Source organism: Ahaetulla prasina, chromosome 3 (assembly GCF_028640845.1).
Source record: "Ahaetulla prasina isolate Xishuangbanna chromosome 3, ASM2864084v1, whole genome shotgun sequence".
NCBI classification, from domain to species: domain Eukaryota; kingdom Metazoa; phylum Chordata; class Lepidosauria; order Squamata; family Colubridae; genus Ahaetulla; species Ahaetulla prasina.
Window position 1 is genome coordinate 59,429,723 of NC_080541.1, and position 16,603 is coordinate 59,446,325.

The 16,603-nt window shown below is 40.4% G+C and overlaps 1 protein-coding gene across 1 annotated transcript in view; it reads right to left on the bottom strand.

Annotated features, from left to right (window-relative positions):
- DLGAP1 (DLG associated protein 1) overlaps positions 1–14,976 on the bottom strand; it is a 114,582-nt gene extending 99,606 nt beyond the window's left edge. The window contains exon 1 of the mRNA XM_058176305.1: positions 14,020–14,976. Within this exon, the coding sequence (XP_058032288.1) occupies positions 14,020–14,976 (957 nt within the window). The remainder of the gene's footprint in view (positions 1–14,019) is intronic.
- Between the last annotated feature and the right edge of the window lie 1,627 nt (positions 14,977–16,603).

Sequence of the window (16,603 nt, forward strand, 5' to 3'; positions counted from 1 at the left end):
CTCTTCCCAGCATAGTTGTTGTTGGGATAAAGAGGAAGAAGAAGGAGTATTAGATATATTCACTGCCTTGAATTACTTATAAAATGATACAGGTAGTCCTCGAACTTACAACAGTTCATTTAGTGACTGTTCAAAGTTACAATGGCACTGAAAAAAGTGACTTATGACCATTTTTCACACTTACAACCTTTGTAGCATCCCCATGATCACGTGGTCAAAACTCAGATGCTTGGCAACTATCTCATACTTATGACCATTGCTGTTTCCCAAGATCATGTGATCCCCTTTCTGCAACCTTTTCACAAGCAAAATCAATGGGGAAGCCAGATTCACTTAACAGCCATATTACCAACTTAAGAACAGCAGTGATTCATTTAACAACTGTGGCAAGAAAGGTCGTAAAATGAGGCAAAACTCACTTAACAAATGTCTTGCTTAGGAACACTGGGCTCCATTGTGGTCATAAATCAAGAACTACCTGTATAGGTGGGGGAAAAAAATAAAAGAAACCCCACCAGCATACAAACAATCTGAATTTGATTTTCATTTCTTTGCATGGCTTTAAGTATTTTGTATGTGCAATGATTGGATACAGTAAATGAAACCCGTTACTCAAAGAATTTTAAGCCAGAGTTGGTCTTTACAGTTGCATTTTTAAGGGAAAGAATGTAAAATGGAAAAAGTCAAAGCACAGTACCAACAGACTCCAACTTTCAACTAGAAAGGGAGGAATTGGGAAGTTGAAAGGAAGGTCCTGTCAGAATTGAAATCTGATTCTTTATCTAATATTTTATTTTGTTTTGATATTGTCTTTATTATTTTTATAACTAACTCAAGGGGGCGAACGTATTCAACATGTCCTCCTTTATTTTCCCAACAACAATCCTGTGAGGTGGGTTGATCTGAGAGTGAGTGACCCAGCTGGCTTTTATGCCTAACATGGAACTAGAAATAACGATATTTTACATTCTAGCCTGGTGTCTCAACCACTAGACCACATATAGCTTCCCAAAGTGTGAGAGTTATATGGTTCATGGATAGTTATTAGAGGCTCCATGAATTTAAAAACATCTATTATTACATTACTTCTATGTTATTCTTTAATATTTGATAACTGTATTTGATCATAATAGTTCTTGGTAACACAATTTGTAATGTATTTTGAACTTTGAGAGGGAATTTTGGGCGGGAAAATTGCACGTTGCTGATTGATTGAAGCCTCAACCAAAAGAGTATTTAAAGAGGGGTTTTTGCTGGTTGTGTTTGCTGGGGTCACAATAAACTAAAGAGCTGTTGTCACTCACTGGTCTCCTGCCTCTTCATTGCCCGAACTTAACATTGGCGACGAAGGTGGGATGTTGAGGCAGTGAGATCGTGAAAGAGCTGAAGGAACCAGGAATTCGCGAACCCAGCCAGTTCTCGAAGGCGGAAAATAGCGATGTCCAGCTACATGCCGCCAGTGCCATTTGACCCAGCAAAGGAGAAATGGGGGTCGTACATGGCTCATTTCGAGTGTTTCCTCGAAGCAAACGAACTACAGGGAGTCTCGGATAATCGGAACCGAGCATACTTCCTGAGCCACTGCGGTCCAGAGGTCTTCGATACAGCGGAGTCACTCTCAGAGCCAACGCCGGTACAATCGGTACCGTGGCAGACACTACAAACAACACTTCGAGCGCACTACGCACCGGTACCCTCAAAGTTCGTCCAACAGTTCGAGTTGAGGCAACGGGTACAGCGAGAGGGCGAATCGATAAGTGTGTACATGGCCGCGTTGAGGAAAGCCGCAAACCACTGTGAATACAGAGATTTGGAGGATTCCTTACTCGAACAACTCATTTGTGGGGTCAGGGACATCAGACTACAAAGGCGGCTGCTGTCTAAAAGCAACCTGACTTTAGCGATAGCCCTGGACGAAGCCAGAGCTCACGAGATGTCCACCAAGGCGGCGGAGACCTTGCAAAAGCCAAACGCGCAGGGTGCCGGGACAAAGACTACACCGGTCCACAGCGAGGAAGTCCAGGCCGAATTGGAAGGTGAGGAAGAGGAAGAGGTGTTCCACACCGGGAGGCTGGAGAGAGGTGACCGGGACAAATGTGTGAGTTGTGGGGGCCAACACCAATGGCAAAACTGCAGATTCAAGGACGCGGTTTGTCGGCGGTGTGAAAAAAAAGGACACATAGCTCGGGCCTGCCGAGCCCCCCAACCTTCCCGCCAAAAATTCAAACCGACCAATCAGAGCGCGGGAGCAGCGGAGCGGGCCGGGATTGGTCCATTTAAAAGGGCGCGGTTAAACCAGACCACTGTGAGAGTGGGCCACGCATCGACACGACTAGAGAAGAAAATATTTACCCAAGTCTACATTGAAGGGGTGCAGTGCCCAATGGAAGTAGACACTGGGTCGTCAATCACAATTATGTCCTGGGACACCATCGTGAGAGACTTGCCAGCCATCGCAAAACGTCAGCTACAAACCCAGAAGCTGAGAGTGCAGGACTACCAAGGGAATCGGATCCCTGTTCGAGAGTCACATCCGTCCAAGTCAAATATGGACAATTCAAAAGACCCTGCCAATCACCATAGTAAGCGGAACTCTACCGAGCTTGCTAGGGCTGGACTGGTTCGAGCTTTGGGCATGGAGTGACCGGGGTCCACAGAGCGGCGTCATCCTCAGAGACGAACTACTGAAGGAGTTCGAGGGCGTTTTCAAGGATTGCCTGGGCAATGCGTATGGACCCCTATTTCTTTCAACCTTGACCCCAAGTCGCCCCATCCGGTTAAAGGCTAGGAGGGTTCCATTCGCCTAAAGCCCAAAATTGACCGAGAATTAGACAAGCTAGTAAGCCAGGAATACTAGTCCCGTCGATCATGCAAAATGGAGACACCCATAGTAACCCCAGTCAAACCGGATGGATCGGTCCGGTTGCGCTGACTACAAAGCAACGCTTAACAAAGCATTGCAGAAAAGTGCATACCCGTTCAGTGGTACAACATTTGCTGCACTCATTAGGGCAAGGGCAGGTCTTCGCCAAACTCGATTTGGCCCAAGCCTACCAGCAGCTACCTGTAGATAGCAGCACAGCTGAGGCGCAGACAATTGTCACGCACCGCGGGGCTTTCAAATGTACGCGACTCCAGTTCAGAGTTAGCGTGGCCCCAGGGCTCTTCCAGAACCTAATGGAGCGATTATTACAGGGCCTACCAGGAGTGGTACCATACTTCGACGATGTATTGGTATCAGCTGAAAACTTAGAGGAACTCGGGGTAAAACTAAGGAAGGTGTTGGGCATTTTTAGGTCTGCTGGGCTTAAAGTTAAGCTCAACAAATGCCACATTGGGGTGAAATCTGTAGAATTCCTAGGATACCGAATAGACAGGGAAGGGATCCACCCCACGGAGAGCAAGGTACGGGCCATTAGAAAGGTCCCAGCCCCCAAAAATAAAACAGAATTACAGGCATTCTTGGGGCTTGTTAATTTCTATGCAGTATTCTTGAAGAATAAAGCAACAGTAGCCGAACCGCTACATAAGTTGCTAGCAAAGAAAGCTGTGTGGTCCTGGGGCAGAGAAGAGGCTAGGGCATTTGAGGGGGTAAAAAACCTTTTGTCCAGCGATAGCCTCCTCATCCAGTACAATGGCACGTTGCCACTAGTACTAGTTTGCGACGCTTCACCATATGGGGTGGGGGCTGTGCTCAGCCATAGGTTACCGAATGGAACAGAAGCCCCCATAGCGTATTATTCCCGGACGATGTCCTCTGCAGAAAGGAACTACAGCCAGCTAGATAGGGAGGCGTTGGCCATAGTCTCCGGGGTTAAGAAATTCCACGAATACTTGTTTGGGCGAGATTTCGAGATAGTCACGGACCACAGACCCCTTCTAGGACTTTTAGCGGGTGACCGCCCAACACCCGTGGCACTTTCTCCCAGGCTGACCCGATGGACTATTTTCCTAGCGGCATACTCCTACAAATTGCTCCACTGCCCAGGAAAAGACTTAGGGCATGCGGACACTCTGAGCAGATGCCCATTACCAGAGACAATTGAAGACCCCACCCCGGGGACACCCGTCTTGCTAATTGACTCTTTGGACTCTGGCCCAGTCACATCCAAGCAGGTGGCTAGGGCATCTTACAGGGACATTACAATAGGACTGTAATCGGTTGGGTGCAAAGGGGTTGGCCCGCTGCGCCGGGCGAGCGTTTCAAAGACTTTGCGAAAAAACGATCAGAACTGTCGGTTCAAGGGGGGTGTCTGTTATGGGGGGATAGGGTAGTTATCCCAGAAAAATTGCGCGAAAATGTGTTGGAACTGTTGCATGTGGGCCACCCCGGATTGTGAGGATTAAAAGTTTAGCGAGGAGTTATGTATGGTGGCCCTTAATGGATAAGGACATCAGCGACAGGGTAGGGAAATGCCAATCCTGCCAAGAGTCGAGGTCGCTACCCCCTACAGCCCCAGTTAGAGAGTGGGAGAAACCCCAGGGGCCTTGGTCTAGGATTCACATAGATTTTGCGGGGCCGTTCCATGGGCAGACCTTTTTAATTGTAGTAGATGCCTACTCAAAATGGTTAGAAATCATCCTCATGAAAAGCACAACGGCCGAAGCAGTAATCACAGTCCTAAGGCATCTATTCGTAACACACGGCCTGCCCGACACCCTAGTCTCTGACAACGGCCCGCAATTCACGGCAAACCAGTTTGAGGCGTATTTAGTGGGAGAGGGCATCAGACATGTCATCTCGGCGCCTTTCCACCCGGCGATGAACGGACTTGCAGAACGTTTCGTTTGGAGCACCAAGGAAGCGCTATCTAGGATAAGTCCAGGCGACTGGCAAACGAAAATAGACACTTTCCTGGCCGTCCAACATAGGACCCCTTGTGTAACAACTGGCCGCAGCCCAGCAGAACTCTTAATGGGCAGGAAACTCAGGTGCCCACTAGACCAACTAAACCCAACTTATACCCCAGACGGGTACAAGGGTATTCAAGGAAAAACCAGGGAAATGACAGTGGGTGACCCAGTATGGGCACACAACTATAGCGAGGGCCCAACATGGTTAAAGGGGGAAATTCTGCGCATAACGGACCCAAATCATACGTAGTAGACATGGAGGACGGCCGGATCTGGAAACGCCACATAGACCAGTTAAGAAAACGTATACCAAACAAACTAGAAACCACACAACCACGCCCTGACTACCAATTGTTTGAATCTGCAGCTGACACAAACCCGAGGCGAGCGGAGGACTTATTTGATTCCGATGAAGTCCAGCGACGCCAACCGGTTCCTCCTGAAGGCAACAGGGACGACTCAGCCAATAATCCAGGGCCGGACGGCCTAGAGGAGGAGCTGGGAGGAACAAACAGTCCCTCCAACCAGCTCGACTCTCTCCCAGAGAATGAACTGCGCAGGTCAGAAAGAGTTAGGAGACGCCCTGTCTACCTGCGTGACTACGTAGAGAAATAGCATGCAAATATTATGTAAATAAAGGTACAAAGCATTCTGGGAGGGAAGGAGTGTAATGTATTTTGAACTTTGAGAGGAAATTTTGGGCGGGAAAATAGCACGTTGCTGATTGGTTGAAGCCTCAACCAAAAGAGTATTTAAAGAGGGGTTTTTGCCGGTTGTGTTTGCTGGGGTCACAATAAACTAAAGAGCTGTTGTCACTCACTGGTCTCCTGCCTCTTCATTGCCCGAACTTAACACAATTGATATTTGTTTTTTTTTATTTTGTCTTATGCATTTATAGATTGTTCTGACAGGGGTCTGGAGATTTAACTAGGCCCTCGAAGGGGTATATGGCACAAAGAAATTAATTCTCATTATTTCATAAAGGATATCTAAACACTTTATAGCAGTGGTGAAATCCTCCGTGGGTTGCCACCAGTTCGCTGCCTGCACATGTGTGCTGTGTGCCAAATGCACACTGTGCACGCATGCATGCAGTGCGCTCCAAACACACACTGTGCTTGCATGCACAGTGCACATCAAACACACGCTGCGCATGCACACATTTGCAATGCGCACCAAACACGTGCTGTGTGTACACACATTTCCAACACGCACCAAACATGTGCTTTGCGTGGAAAAAGGAGCTGTTTGAAGGTAAGTAGAACAGCAAGGGGGTGAACAGTGTGCCATGTGATTTAGATTCACTAGAAAACAGGATTTCCTGCTGTCTAGTGAATATAAATTGTATGGCACAGCTGATCGCTGGAAATACCAGTTCGGACGAACCAGCAGGTTTTTCATATTACTTGGTCGCCCTGTTGTGACTCGTCCTCCCTCCTCTCCTCAGCCGGGCCCCTCCCATCTCCAACCGGGCCTTTTATCAGACTCCAAGTCTGATAATGAAGATGAACGGCCTGTCATGACTCCAGCCCCCGGCCCTGGCCCCATGCCCGGAGAGGATTCAAGGAGTGAAAGGAGAAGCCCAATAAACCTCACTCATACAGTGTGTGTTCCTTTGGCTCAGCCTTCAGAGCAGGAAGCCAGACAGGTGGTGGAATTACCCGGGCCTACTCCCTCTGACCCCTCCCTTTCCCAGACTCTGACAGCAGATCCAGCTGAAGACAATTCAAAGTGGGAGGACCCTCGCTTCCGGAGATCTGAGAGGCGACGCCAGCAGAAGGAAGGGTGGGCAGGCCTGGATAAATGCTGAGTCGTGGAGCCACACCCCACAGCCTATATAAAGGACCTGCTTTTGGCATTCCAACCTTGAGTCAAGCAAAGTCTTATCTAGTTTTCTGATATCGGACCCTATCGCTGAAGTCACAACTTGGACTCTTGCCTGCTCTGATAAACCTCGAAGGCACTTGGCAAGCTGCAGAGGCTTCGTTGCCAAGTTTGTTACGGACTTCCTTGACTCGTTCGTCAGAGTAGGGGTGGGACACGACACGCCCGAACTGGCAGCTTTTATTACTACCAGTTCACCTGAACCATTTCATCCCTGCTGTATAGGCTACAATTATAAATCGTGTACTATCTGTACACAAAACTATAGACGCTTTGTCTTGCCTTGCTTCATTCAATCTGGTCATGCAGTTCCTATCTGGCCAGCAATTCTTGTGTTTTTTGTTGATTCTAACAAAACTCTTTCTCGAGGTACTGAAAGAAAACCGAATCTAAATTATTCCTACATCATATCCCCACATTTATAAGAAACAATTGTTTTACTTAAAGCAGACTGATTTGTAGATTTTTCTCTTATATGCTACACTGAAATTGATATATTCTGTTGCAGTGTTAACCTTAGGCACGTACAAATTAATTCTTAAAACTGTTTTAATTGGTTTTCTATTTAGCAAGTTCCAAAATTCCCTAGTCAGTTAAACTCCAACCTCTTATAATTGCGAAAGTTGAGAAACACTATTTCTCCAACTAATAAATGCAAGCTTGGGAAGAAATAAAGCTAGGAAAACCAACAACATCTATTGTTAAATTCTTGTTAAATTTTCAACACAAATTACAAATTCTTGAAAAAAGTTCCTTCCATGCTCTGGCTACAAAATCAATTCCATTGTTTATGGATCACCCCCCGCCCCAATAAGGTTTTTCAAAATTCCTTAGCATTTTGCCAGATAAAAAATTCTACAGTTTTTGAAAGCCTGTCACCCTTTTTGCGAAACTCTTTTTTTTTTGAAACTGTTCAAATGTCTGCTTTGTTATTTTGACATTTTATATAGCTAGAAGATACTTTCAAAGGATTTTACTCTCACTTCCACTTATTGTAACCCCTTTTTATAATTAATATAATCCAACTATTTAAGATTTTTTTTTCTTGCCTGGTTCATACATATTTATTTCCTTTCACTTTGCACAAACATTAAAGAAAATATTGCATATTTAGTTCATCCTTTGTGTTAGTGATATGCACTGATTCATATTATTGCAGGAAAGAATTTATGTCTATTACACAAATATTAAGAAACCATAATACATGTTAGTTCCTGATTAAAAGCTATAAATGTAATTAAATGGGAACATTTAATACAGATATATTCTGTCAACTTCTGAGATGATTTGGCATCTTTTGAATGTTAACTCTCTTTCATTGCATACTTTCTTTTACCTACTGGTTGTTTTTTCACCTCATATGGGGAGGTGGACATCTTTGATTTACCGAATCCTCCCATTAGTACAAAACACAGCTGCTATTGTTACTAATTAGGGGGCCATTTGGGACCACTCTTGCCAAAATATGTACAGCTGCATTGGCTGTTGACTACAAGGGCTATATAAAAACCTCCTCAGGGATCAAAACACTCAGTCCATTAAGTGTAGTGTTTTTCAAACTTGGTGACTTTAAGAAGTGTGAACTTCAGTTCCCAGAATTTCCCACCTAGTGTGAAACACTGTGAAACACTGACTTAAAGGCTTCATGTGGGTGTCTTGCAAACCTCAGTGTGTTTCCTGAGTATACGTTTATGCATAATGTTTGACTTACTGCTAGAATGAAGTCCACCTTGATCAGAAGATGCTTTCCAGCACTTTCCCCTTCCAAATATGCAATTAAGCAGTGGGTGATCAGACCCAGGACTCTCTTTGTTGCGGCACTATGGGTATGGAAATTCCTCAGCAAAATAAAAAAAATTACTAGCATAAACTTTGATATGTTTTCATTGTCAGTTGAAGATTTTCTTTCCTTCAGCTTTCCTGAATTATGGAAGTTTTGCTATGAATTTGACTGTTTCCATTCTTACAGGTGTCTAAAACGTCATTGCTGCTCAACTGAGTAAATAAAAAATAAAGTAAAATAACTTGATCGTTTATATTGTCTTTTAATTGGTAAATAGCAAGTTATAAATACGATTTCTGGAGCTATTAGTAATTTTAAGCTATTATTGCTATAACTAGTACATTTTGTTGATAAAATGTCACCAACTTCTGCTTATTTTGAGTTGGAGTTCAGTCACCTTGACTCTAGCTTTTATCAAAAGAGATGAGAATATTCTATTCTATTCTATTCTATTCTATTCTATTCTATTCTATTCTATTCTATTCTATTCTATTCTATTCTATTTGTAATCCACCTTAATGACTGCCGTGTTTAGCAATCATAATTATAGTGGCACTGTAAAAGTAACTTTACAACTGGTTGTTACAGAGTCTCTGGAGATCCAAGATCAAGATTTGGGTAACTTCACAACCAGGAGATGTTTATGACCATTGCAGAGTCATGCAGTCACATGATTACCTTTGTATGCTTTATAGCTTCTAACAAGCAACGTCAATGGGAAAGACACAGAAAAATTAATGTCACTGTCACATATTATCTCATTTAACATCCTGTGGTGACTGGCTTAACAACCTCAGCAGGAGCGAAGTTGTAAGTTTATTGTGGTCACATGATGTTTTGCTTAATGACTGCATTGCTCAGTGACAGAACAGCCAGTCCCAACTGTGGTTATTAAGCAAGGACTACCTCTATACTTTTCTATCCTGTATTGTTTTATTCTCTTCCAAATAGTTATTTAAGGTGTTGAATCATACAACTGAAGCAATTAGTACAGAAAAAGATATGATTCATGTCATTAACAGCAATCTCACATTTTGTTTCCATTTCCCATGTGATCTACTCTGAACTCGGAAGATAGTAGTACATTAGGTTAATATAATTTGATTATATTCTTGTTTCCCAAGTTTAATTAGATATAGAAACTATTTAATGACTTTCATATCAAAATTTTGGGGGGCTAGAATGTTACATTTTGGATTTAAAATAATGTAATTCTCTATTTGCAGTATGTATATCATTGTTGCCATTAGCACGCTCCAACTAACCACTTTTGTTCAATGACAGTGAATAAGGACGGTTTAGGAGAATCAAATTGCTATATTTACATAAAGGAAAATAATCAGAATTTATGATAAGCATAATCAGTAATAAAAATCCAGTGCAGTTCCCACTTCATCACCTTCTCAACACTGAGCTGCCCAATTCAGCTGAAACCAGCCACTGAGTCCCCCATTCCATAAATGTGAATTTGGATTTTTAAAAAACTAATTCCAGATGGAACAGAGAAAGTTAAATCATCCTAACCTAATTAAAGTACAGCAGGGCTTTTCTTATGATCAAGACTACACTGGCTTTACAGTACCCTTCAAAGTCAGAGCTGAATCTAAAATTATGCTAATCAGATCAGCAATCTGATCTAAAGTGAAATTATGATGAGATTAAGAAACAAAAGATCACTCCTGTAAAATGATGAAACACCTGTTAATAGCATTTCCATTGTGGTCAGATGCAATCCCCCTCTACTTCATTACTCAAAAGTATTATTGCATTGCCCTGCCTGGATTATATGAGAGTAGAGCTGAATGGACATCATCGATATAATATCATGTCAATTACCATTTCTCTCAGTAATTTCAACCAATTAAAATATATAGATGTAAACCAGTGATGAAATGCTACCGGTTTGCACTGGTTCGGGCGAACCGGTAGTGATAAAAACTACCAGTTTGGGTAAACCGGTAGTAAAAAAAAGGTATTTCGGACAATCAGCTGTGCCGCACGATTTAAAATGGATAGAAAGCAGGAAATCCTGCTTTCTAGTGAATCTAAATCGCGCGGCACAGCTGTTCACCCCCTCGCTGTTCTACTTACCTTCCCAAGCCTCCTTTTTCTGTGCAAAGCGCGTGTTTGGCATGTTCAGTGCATTTGGCATGTTCAGTGCATTTGGTGCGCACTGCGCATGCGCACGCAGCACATACTTGGCGCGCACCGTGCATGCGCAGCCAGCAAACCAGTGGCAAACCGGTTCAGATTTCACCACTGATATAAACAGAATGAAAAGCAAGACTGAATTATCAAGATCAATGTTCAGTTTTTAAAAAATCTTCAAACACAACTTCTAGAATGTCTAGAAGTTATCTCCATCTGACACAGACAGGTAATTATATGACAATAATAGACATGCTACTCAATAAAACTGCTGAGAGTCAGTTGGGATCTACATTTCATGCTTTCAGAGCCACAGTAGATTAATAAGAATGAAAAATTATCTGGCTGATGATCATACACTGTCAAACTATTTATTGAATCTGCACTACTATTAATCTTCTCATAGTTCCCATCACCAATCTCTTTCCATTTATGACTGTATGACTGTAACTTTGTTGCTGGCAATCCTTATGATTTATATTGATATATTGACCATTAATTGTGTTGTACGTGTTGTACCTTGATGAAGGTATCTTTTCTTTTATGCACACTGAGAGCATATGCACCAAGACAAATTCCTTGTGTGTCCAATCACACTTGGCCAATAAAAATTCTATTCTATTCTATTCTATTCTATTCTATTCTATTCTATTCTATTCTATAGTTAATTCTAATATTCACATTCATTGATTACAGCTAGATTAGTCTCCTGTAAACTTGAGAAGCTTAAATAAAGCAGCAAATGCAGAAAATATAGAAATGCAGAAAGCTCATGCTCCTTTTGTCTTTTGATATACTTTTTTTCATTCTCTCTGAATATTTATTTGCTACTACAGCAATCACAGTTATGGAAATGTATGTATTTTAGTGTATAGATTCTTCATATTCTAAACTGCAAAAATAATGTAAAGGAATTGGATTTACCTAAAAATCATTATAATCAGAATAAGATAGCAATCTTTGATCAGTGTTATTAATAAATCCTGAGAATTTCCCTTACTTGAAAATTACCTATTTGGAAATTTTCCCCTTCAGGGAAATTAATTAAAAAAAAAACTTGCAGCTCTCTTTGCTATTTGTTTTGTTGTATATAAACATTACTGAACATGGCTTCTTCGAGGGATAACAGAGACATGATTTTGCAAGTATGTATGGTTTATAATTATAGAATTGTTTGTTAAAGAACCTTCAAAAATCTTATGCTCCTATATTACTGTTTTAACTTTTAATTTTACTTGACTAATAGAATTAAACAATATCTAAAGTACTCATCTTGTTCCCTTGTATCTTCCTTGTATCCATCATATTTTTTTTAATAATGAAATTTCTTGCTTCTTTCTAAATAAATGTCAACCTAAAATCTTAGGTTTCATAGCAAAAAGTAAGAACAATTAAATACACATTCAATATAAATTTAGGATGAATTTTATATATTAAGTGAAGAAGAGTAGGAAATTCCCTCTAATAGAACAAGCATATACATATGCTCTCAGATATAAGCTCTATTAAATTAAGTGGAACTCATTCTTAGATATCAAGACACAACTGATCATCAATTGTGTTGTAAATGTTGCACCTTGATGAACGTATCTTTTCTTTTTTGTACACTGAGAGCATATGCACCAAGACAAATTCCTTGTGTGTCCAATCACACTTGGCCAATAAAATTCTATTCTATTCTATTCTATATGCAGACTTGCATATTAATTTTACTTCAGTGAGATAATCCTATGATTAATATTATCTGTCCTTGCAAAATAGCCTATGCAAAAAGAAAAGAATATCTCTGTCTGTCTGCCTGTCTGGCTGTCTCCATTCATGCATAGTCATACACACACAGATACACAACCACACACACACACTTATATACAATCATACATTAGATCATGAGCTATGCAATTGACAAGTCTCTGAAGATAAAGCTAATTTTTTTTCTGGCCTGACACACAACATACAACACAGAATCATTATTTTGATATGATCAACTGAATCCTCTTAATTCCTTACTTTATGATGCTAATAGTCCTCCAAGAACATAAGAATATGCAGAGATAAACATTCATATAGGATATATTCAGCTGTTTTATATTTTTGAATGCGCCTTAAGATACAATGCTTTTTGTATTCAAAAATAACCCCTTAAAACTTGGTACACTGGTTAATTTCTAGGTCATCTGAACTATAAAACTATAAGTCAGCAGGACAATAGAATCCAATCCTTTACCCGAACATGGAGATGCAAGTCCAAAATTATGATTGCAAAGCTGCCCATCAGGCTAAAAACAGCTAGAACTAACTATGGAGCACACAACGTTCTGAAATAAAACTAAACAGCAGATAAAAAGAACAGAGCAATAACTTACTCCCCACAATCCCCCACCCAACAGCAACAAAATATTTTATTGATCAAACCTCTTTTTTCCTCATAGTCTTCTCTCTTCTTTGTTTGACATTACTCCACTGTCCATGCACAGTTAAGTGTGCCATTTCCATTTTAAAAGAAAATGCATAAAAAATAATCCACAGATCTTTTACAGCTGAAACTGTGTTAATTTTCTGATCCACGTTCTTGCCACAGAAATTAACCGGCAGTATGATAGCTCCAAGAGCAGACATCTGATTCTTGACATTTAAAGATACAATACTGGTGAAAAATAGTGACGCTTTATTAACTGCAAACAGCTTGTGCAGGAGTCACTGATGTACTCCCAAAGAGTATAATCAGAACACTCAATAATTTCAGTCTTTCAACTTTGCATTTTTTCAGAGTGCTAGCTATTTATTTTAAAGGAATAGCAGCCAGGAACACCAACCTGGTCACTTCATATAATTATTTCCTAAAGGCTGTTCAGATGTTTTGTATGTGACAAAAACTGATTGTAGGTTGGTTCATAGTATACAAAACGCTGTAGCATTACTAAGTGTTTAAAGGGCTTCACGTTTTCATCACCAAAATAACATAAAGGCAGATCTCAGGATTACAGAAGCTAACAAATCTCGGTCCTGGGAATATCAGTCCATTGAGATTGTAATGCAAAATGAAAGCTTTACTACCTCTAGCTCCTTGTGACCCTGCTGTGCTGTTTTGTGTACCTAGAGTGCCTTTTTAATCCCCCACAATTATTCAAGAGCTCTTGTTCTTTTCCGATATTAAGAAAGTGAACCAGTTCCTCAGTGTATGAATTCATTTGAAACACTGCTTCTTAGCAACCAAAATGCAGATTTATTCATAATTTGTATTTAGATTAACTCCCACTTACATCTTTTCATTTGCAATCTCATCTTAGTGTGAAAAATATACATGGAATCAAGAGCAGTACCAGCAATCAAATAAATGACATATACTGTACCTGAAGATATTGGCAGGACCGTTCCTGTTGACAAGTCTCTGATTTCAGTACTGTCTGGTCCATGTTCATAGAAGCTTTTTGATAAACTTCACGAGCTCTGCTTACTGTCAGAGTAGAGGACCAAGAGCTTTTTTTCATTAATTGAGCATCCAAATTTACAGGCAGGTTTGCACAGGTAGAACATTTAACATCATTATTGCTTCTGGAAGGCTTTACTGCATGTTCACTTAGAGTATTATAGGCTTCCATAAAGTACTGAGAAGTAGAACGATCAGGACATCTTCCCATGGTCATTATCCCACTTGGTCCATGATAAATGCAAACATCATTATCTAGGTTGTCATCTGAGCTCCACCATCCAGACGCATTTGACCTGGATTTTCCGTCCGATCTTCTATCTTTACTTTTGCTACGTTTGCCATATCGTATACTATGCATGTCTTCTGGGCTTGCTTTGCCTCCATTGATGCTGCCCTTTGATGGGCCTTCAAGAGAATGAGATTTTGTGAAAAGCTTTTGAACAGAATGCACCAAGTGGCGGATCCTTCCGGGACTATCACTACGATGTTCTACAGCAGTCCTTTTGTACTGTAAAGTATGGTAGCCATCTCTATTAAGAGGAAGCTGCCTTTCAAACTGATCCAAAAGATTGGCAGGGATGCGATTACCTTTACTGGTTGTTCCATGTGGCACCAAAGCACATTCATCCTTAAGTTCTTTGTGGGAATTATAATGTCTCCGAGGAAATGTGCTGCTAGCAATCTGATCACTGTATGGAGCCATGCATTCGCCTTGAAAAGAGTTTCTTTGAGCATAGTAAGTATGATCTGCAGGATGATGGTCCATAGGATTTAATAAATATTGCTTCCTATCTGAGTGATGTATCAGAGAGTCACATACAGGTTCACAGGCAACCCCATGATGGTGACTGCGACTGCCAGATAATCCTTTCATCATTGATGCAAAAAATGTCCCAGAGTCATCTGAATATGTTCACGTATTTTACTGATAGATCACCAAGAAATCCCTAGAAAAATGGAGAAAAAAAATGTGAAGTGATGTAATAATATGCATATTTGATTTTTCTTTATTGTATTAAAACATTTGAGGCATATTGAGTTAATTCCTAATGAAAATCAGTGTGATTAAGTTTATCATAGCTAACTTTCATTACAATGGAAATTAAACGTAATTAATATTCTGGATCCAAATTAAAAAAATATATGGATGCTGTGAAAATTCTTTAAGAAGTCATGCTGCAATTGAATATGTTAAAAGATACATACTTCCTCTGATATCCATATATATAAATTGCATATTTGGAATTTGTAGCGGTATTCATTGAAGCAGTGTGGTAGGTACTACAAGTAGACCTTGACTTACAATCATTCATTTAATGATCATTCAAAGTTACAACGGTAATTTAAAAAGTGATGTGGAACTGCTTCTCACACTTATGACTGTCACAGCATTCCCACAGTCATGTGATCAAAATTTGGGTACCTGGCATCTGGTACGTATTTATGATGATTGCAGCATCCAGGTAAAATCAATAGTGGAAGCTGTATTTGCTTAATGACTGTGCCTGCCCACTCACTTAACAGCCACGGCAAAAAGATTGTAAAATTGGGTGTGATTGACTTAACAATTGCATTGCTTAGCAACTAAAATTCCAGTTCCAATTGTGGTCATAAGTTGAGGATTACCTGTATATTGGTCACATATAACTATTAAACTAAATGAAGAATACAGTAGTTCCATTCCTAAGGAAATAATTTATAAGAGTAGTATGTAGATTATGGACTGATATAGCAATACTTCAGACAAAACAATCAGTACTATTGTGTGTGGTTGAATCTATCTCCCTTCATCTAAACCCATGCAACTTGAATGCATGGAACTAATCACAAAATAGAAAAAGGAGTTATTTGGCTATGGGATGTCTCAATTTACAGCCACATTGATGCATTTGTCAATGTCAAGATTCAGAGAATTCTAAAATCCTTAAAAAGGGAACAGTTATACTGTATATTTAAAACAGTAAGTTTGACACAGTGGTTAAGGCTCCAAGCTAGTAACCAGGAGACCAGTTCTAGACCTGCCTCAGGCATCTAAGTTGACTTGGTGACTTTAGGCCAATCACTCTCTCTCAGCCCAACCCACCTCACAGGGTTGATGTTGTGGGGAAAATAGGAGGAAGAAGGAATATTATGCACTGTATGTTGTCTGCCTTGAGTTACCTATAAAGTAATAAAGTAAAAATGTTCTAATGAGGATTGATGAGATAATATGTCAGTCAGGCAACAAATTCTACAGTTTTGAAATATTCATAATTAAAGTATACTGTAATTTAGATATATCACATATTATTGAGATGAGAAATGAATATTCATTTGATAACATGGCTGAAGACATAAATTAGAAGCATCTCAAAGGGATTTATTTCAGTCTTTAATGTTCAGTATGTGGTCCTTTTATTCTTTTCAGTCTCTTACACCTCTTACAAGAAGTATTGCCAAGCATTCTAAAAAAATGTACTTCAGGGTAAAATAAATAGCATTTTGAGTAGTGAATCAAATGGAAC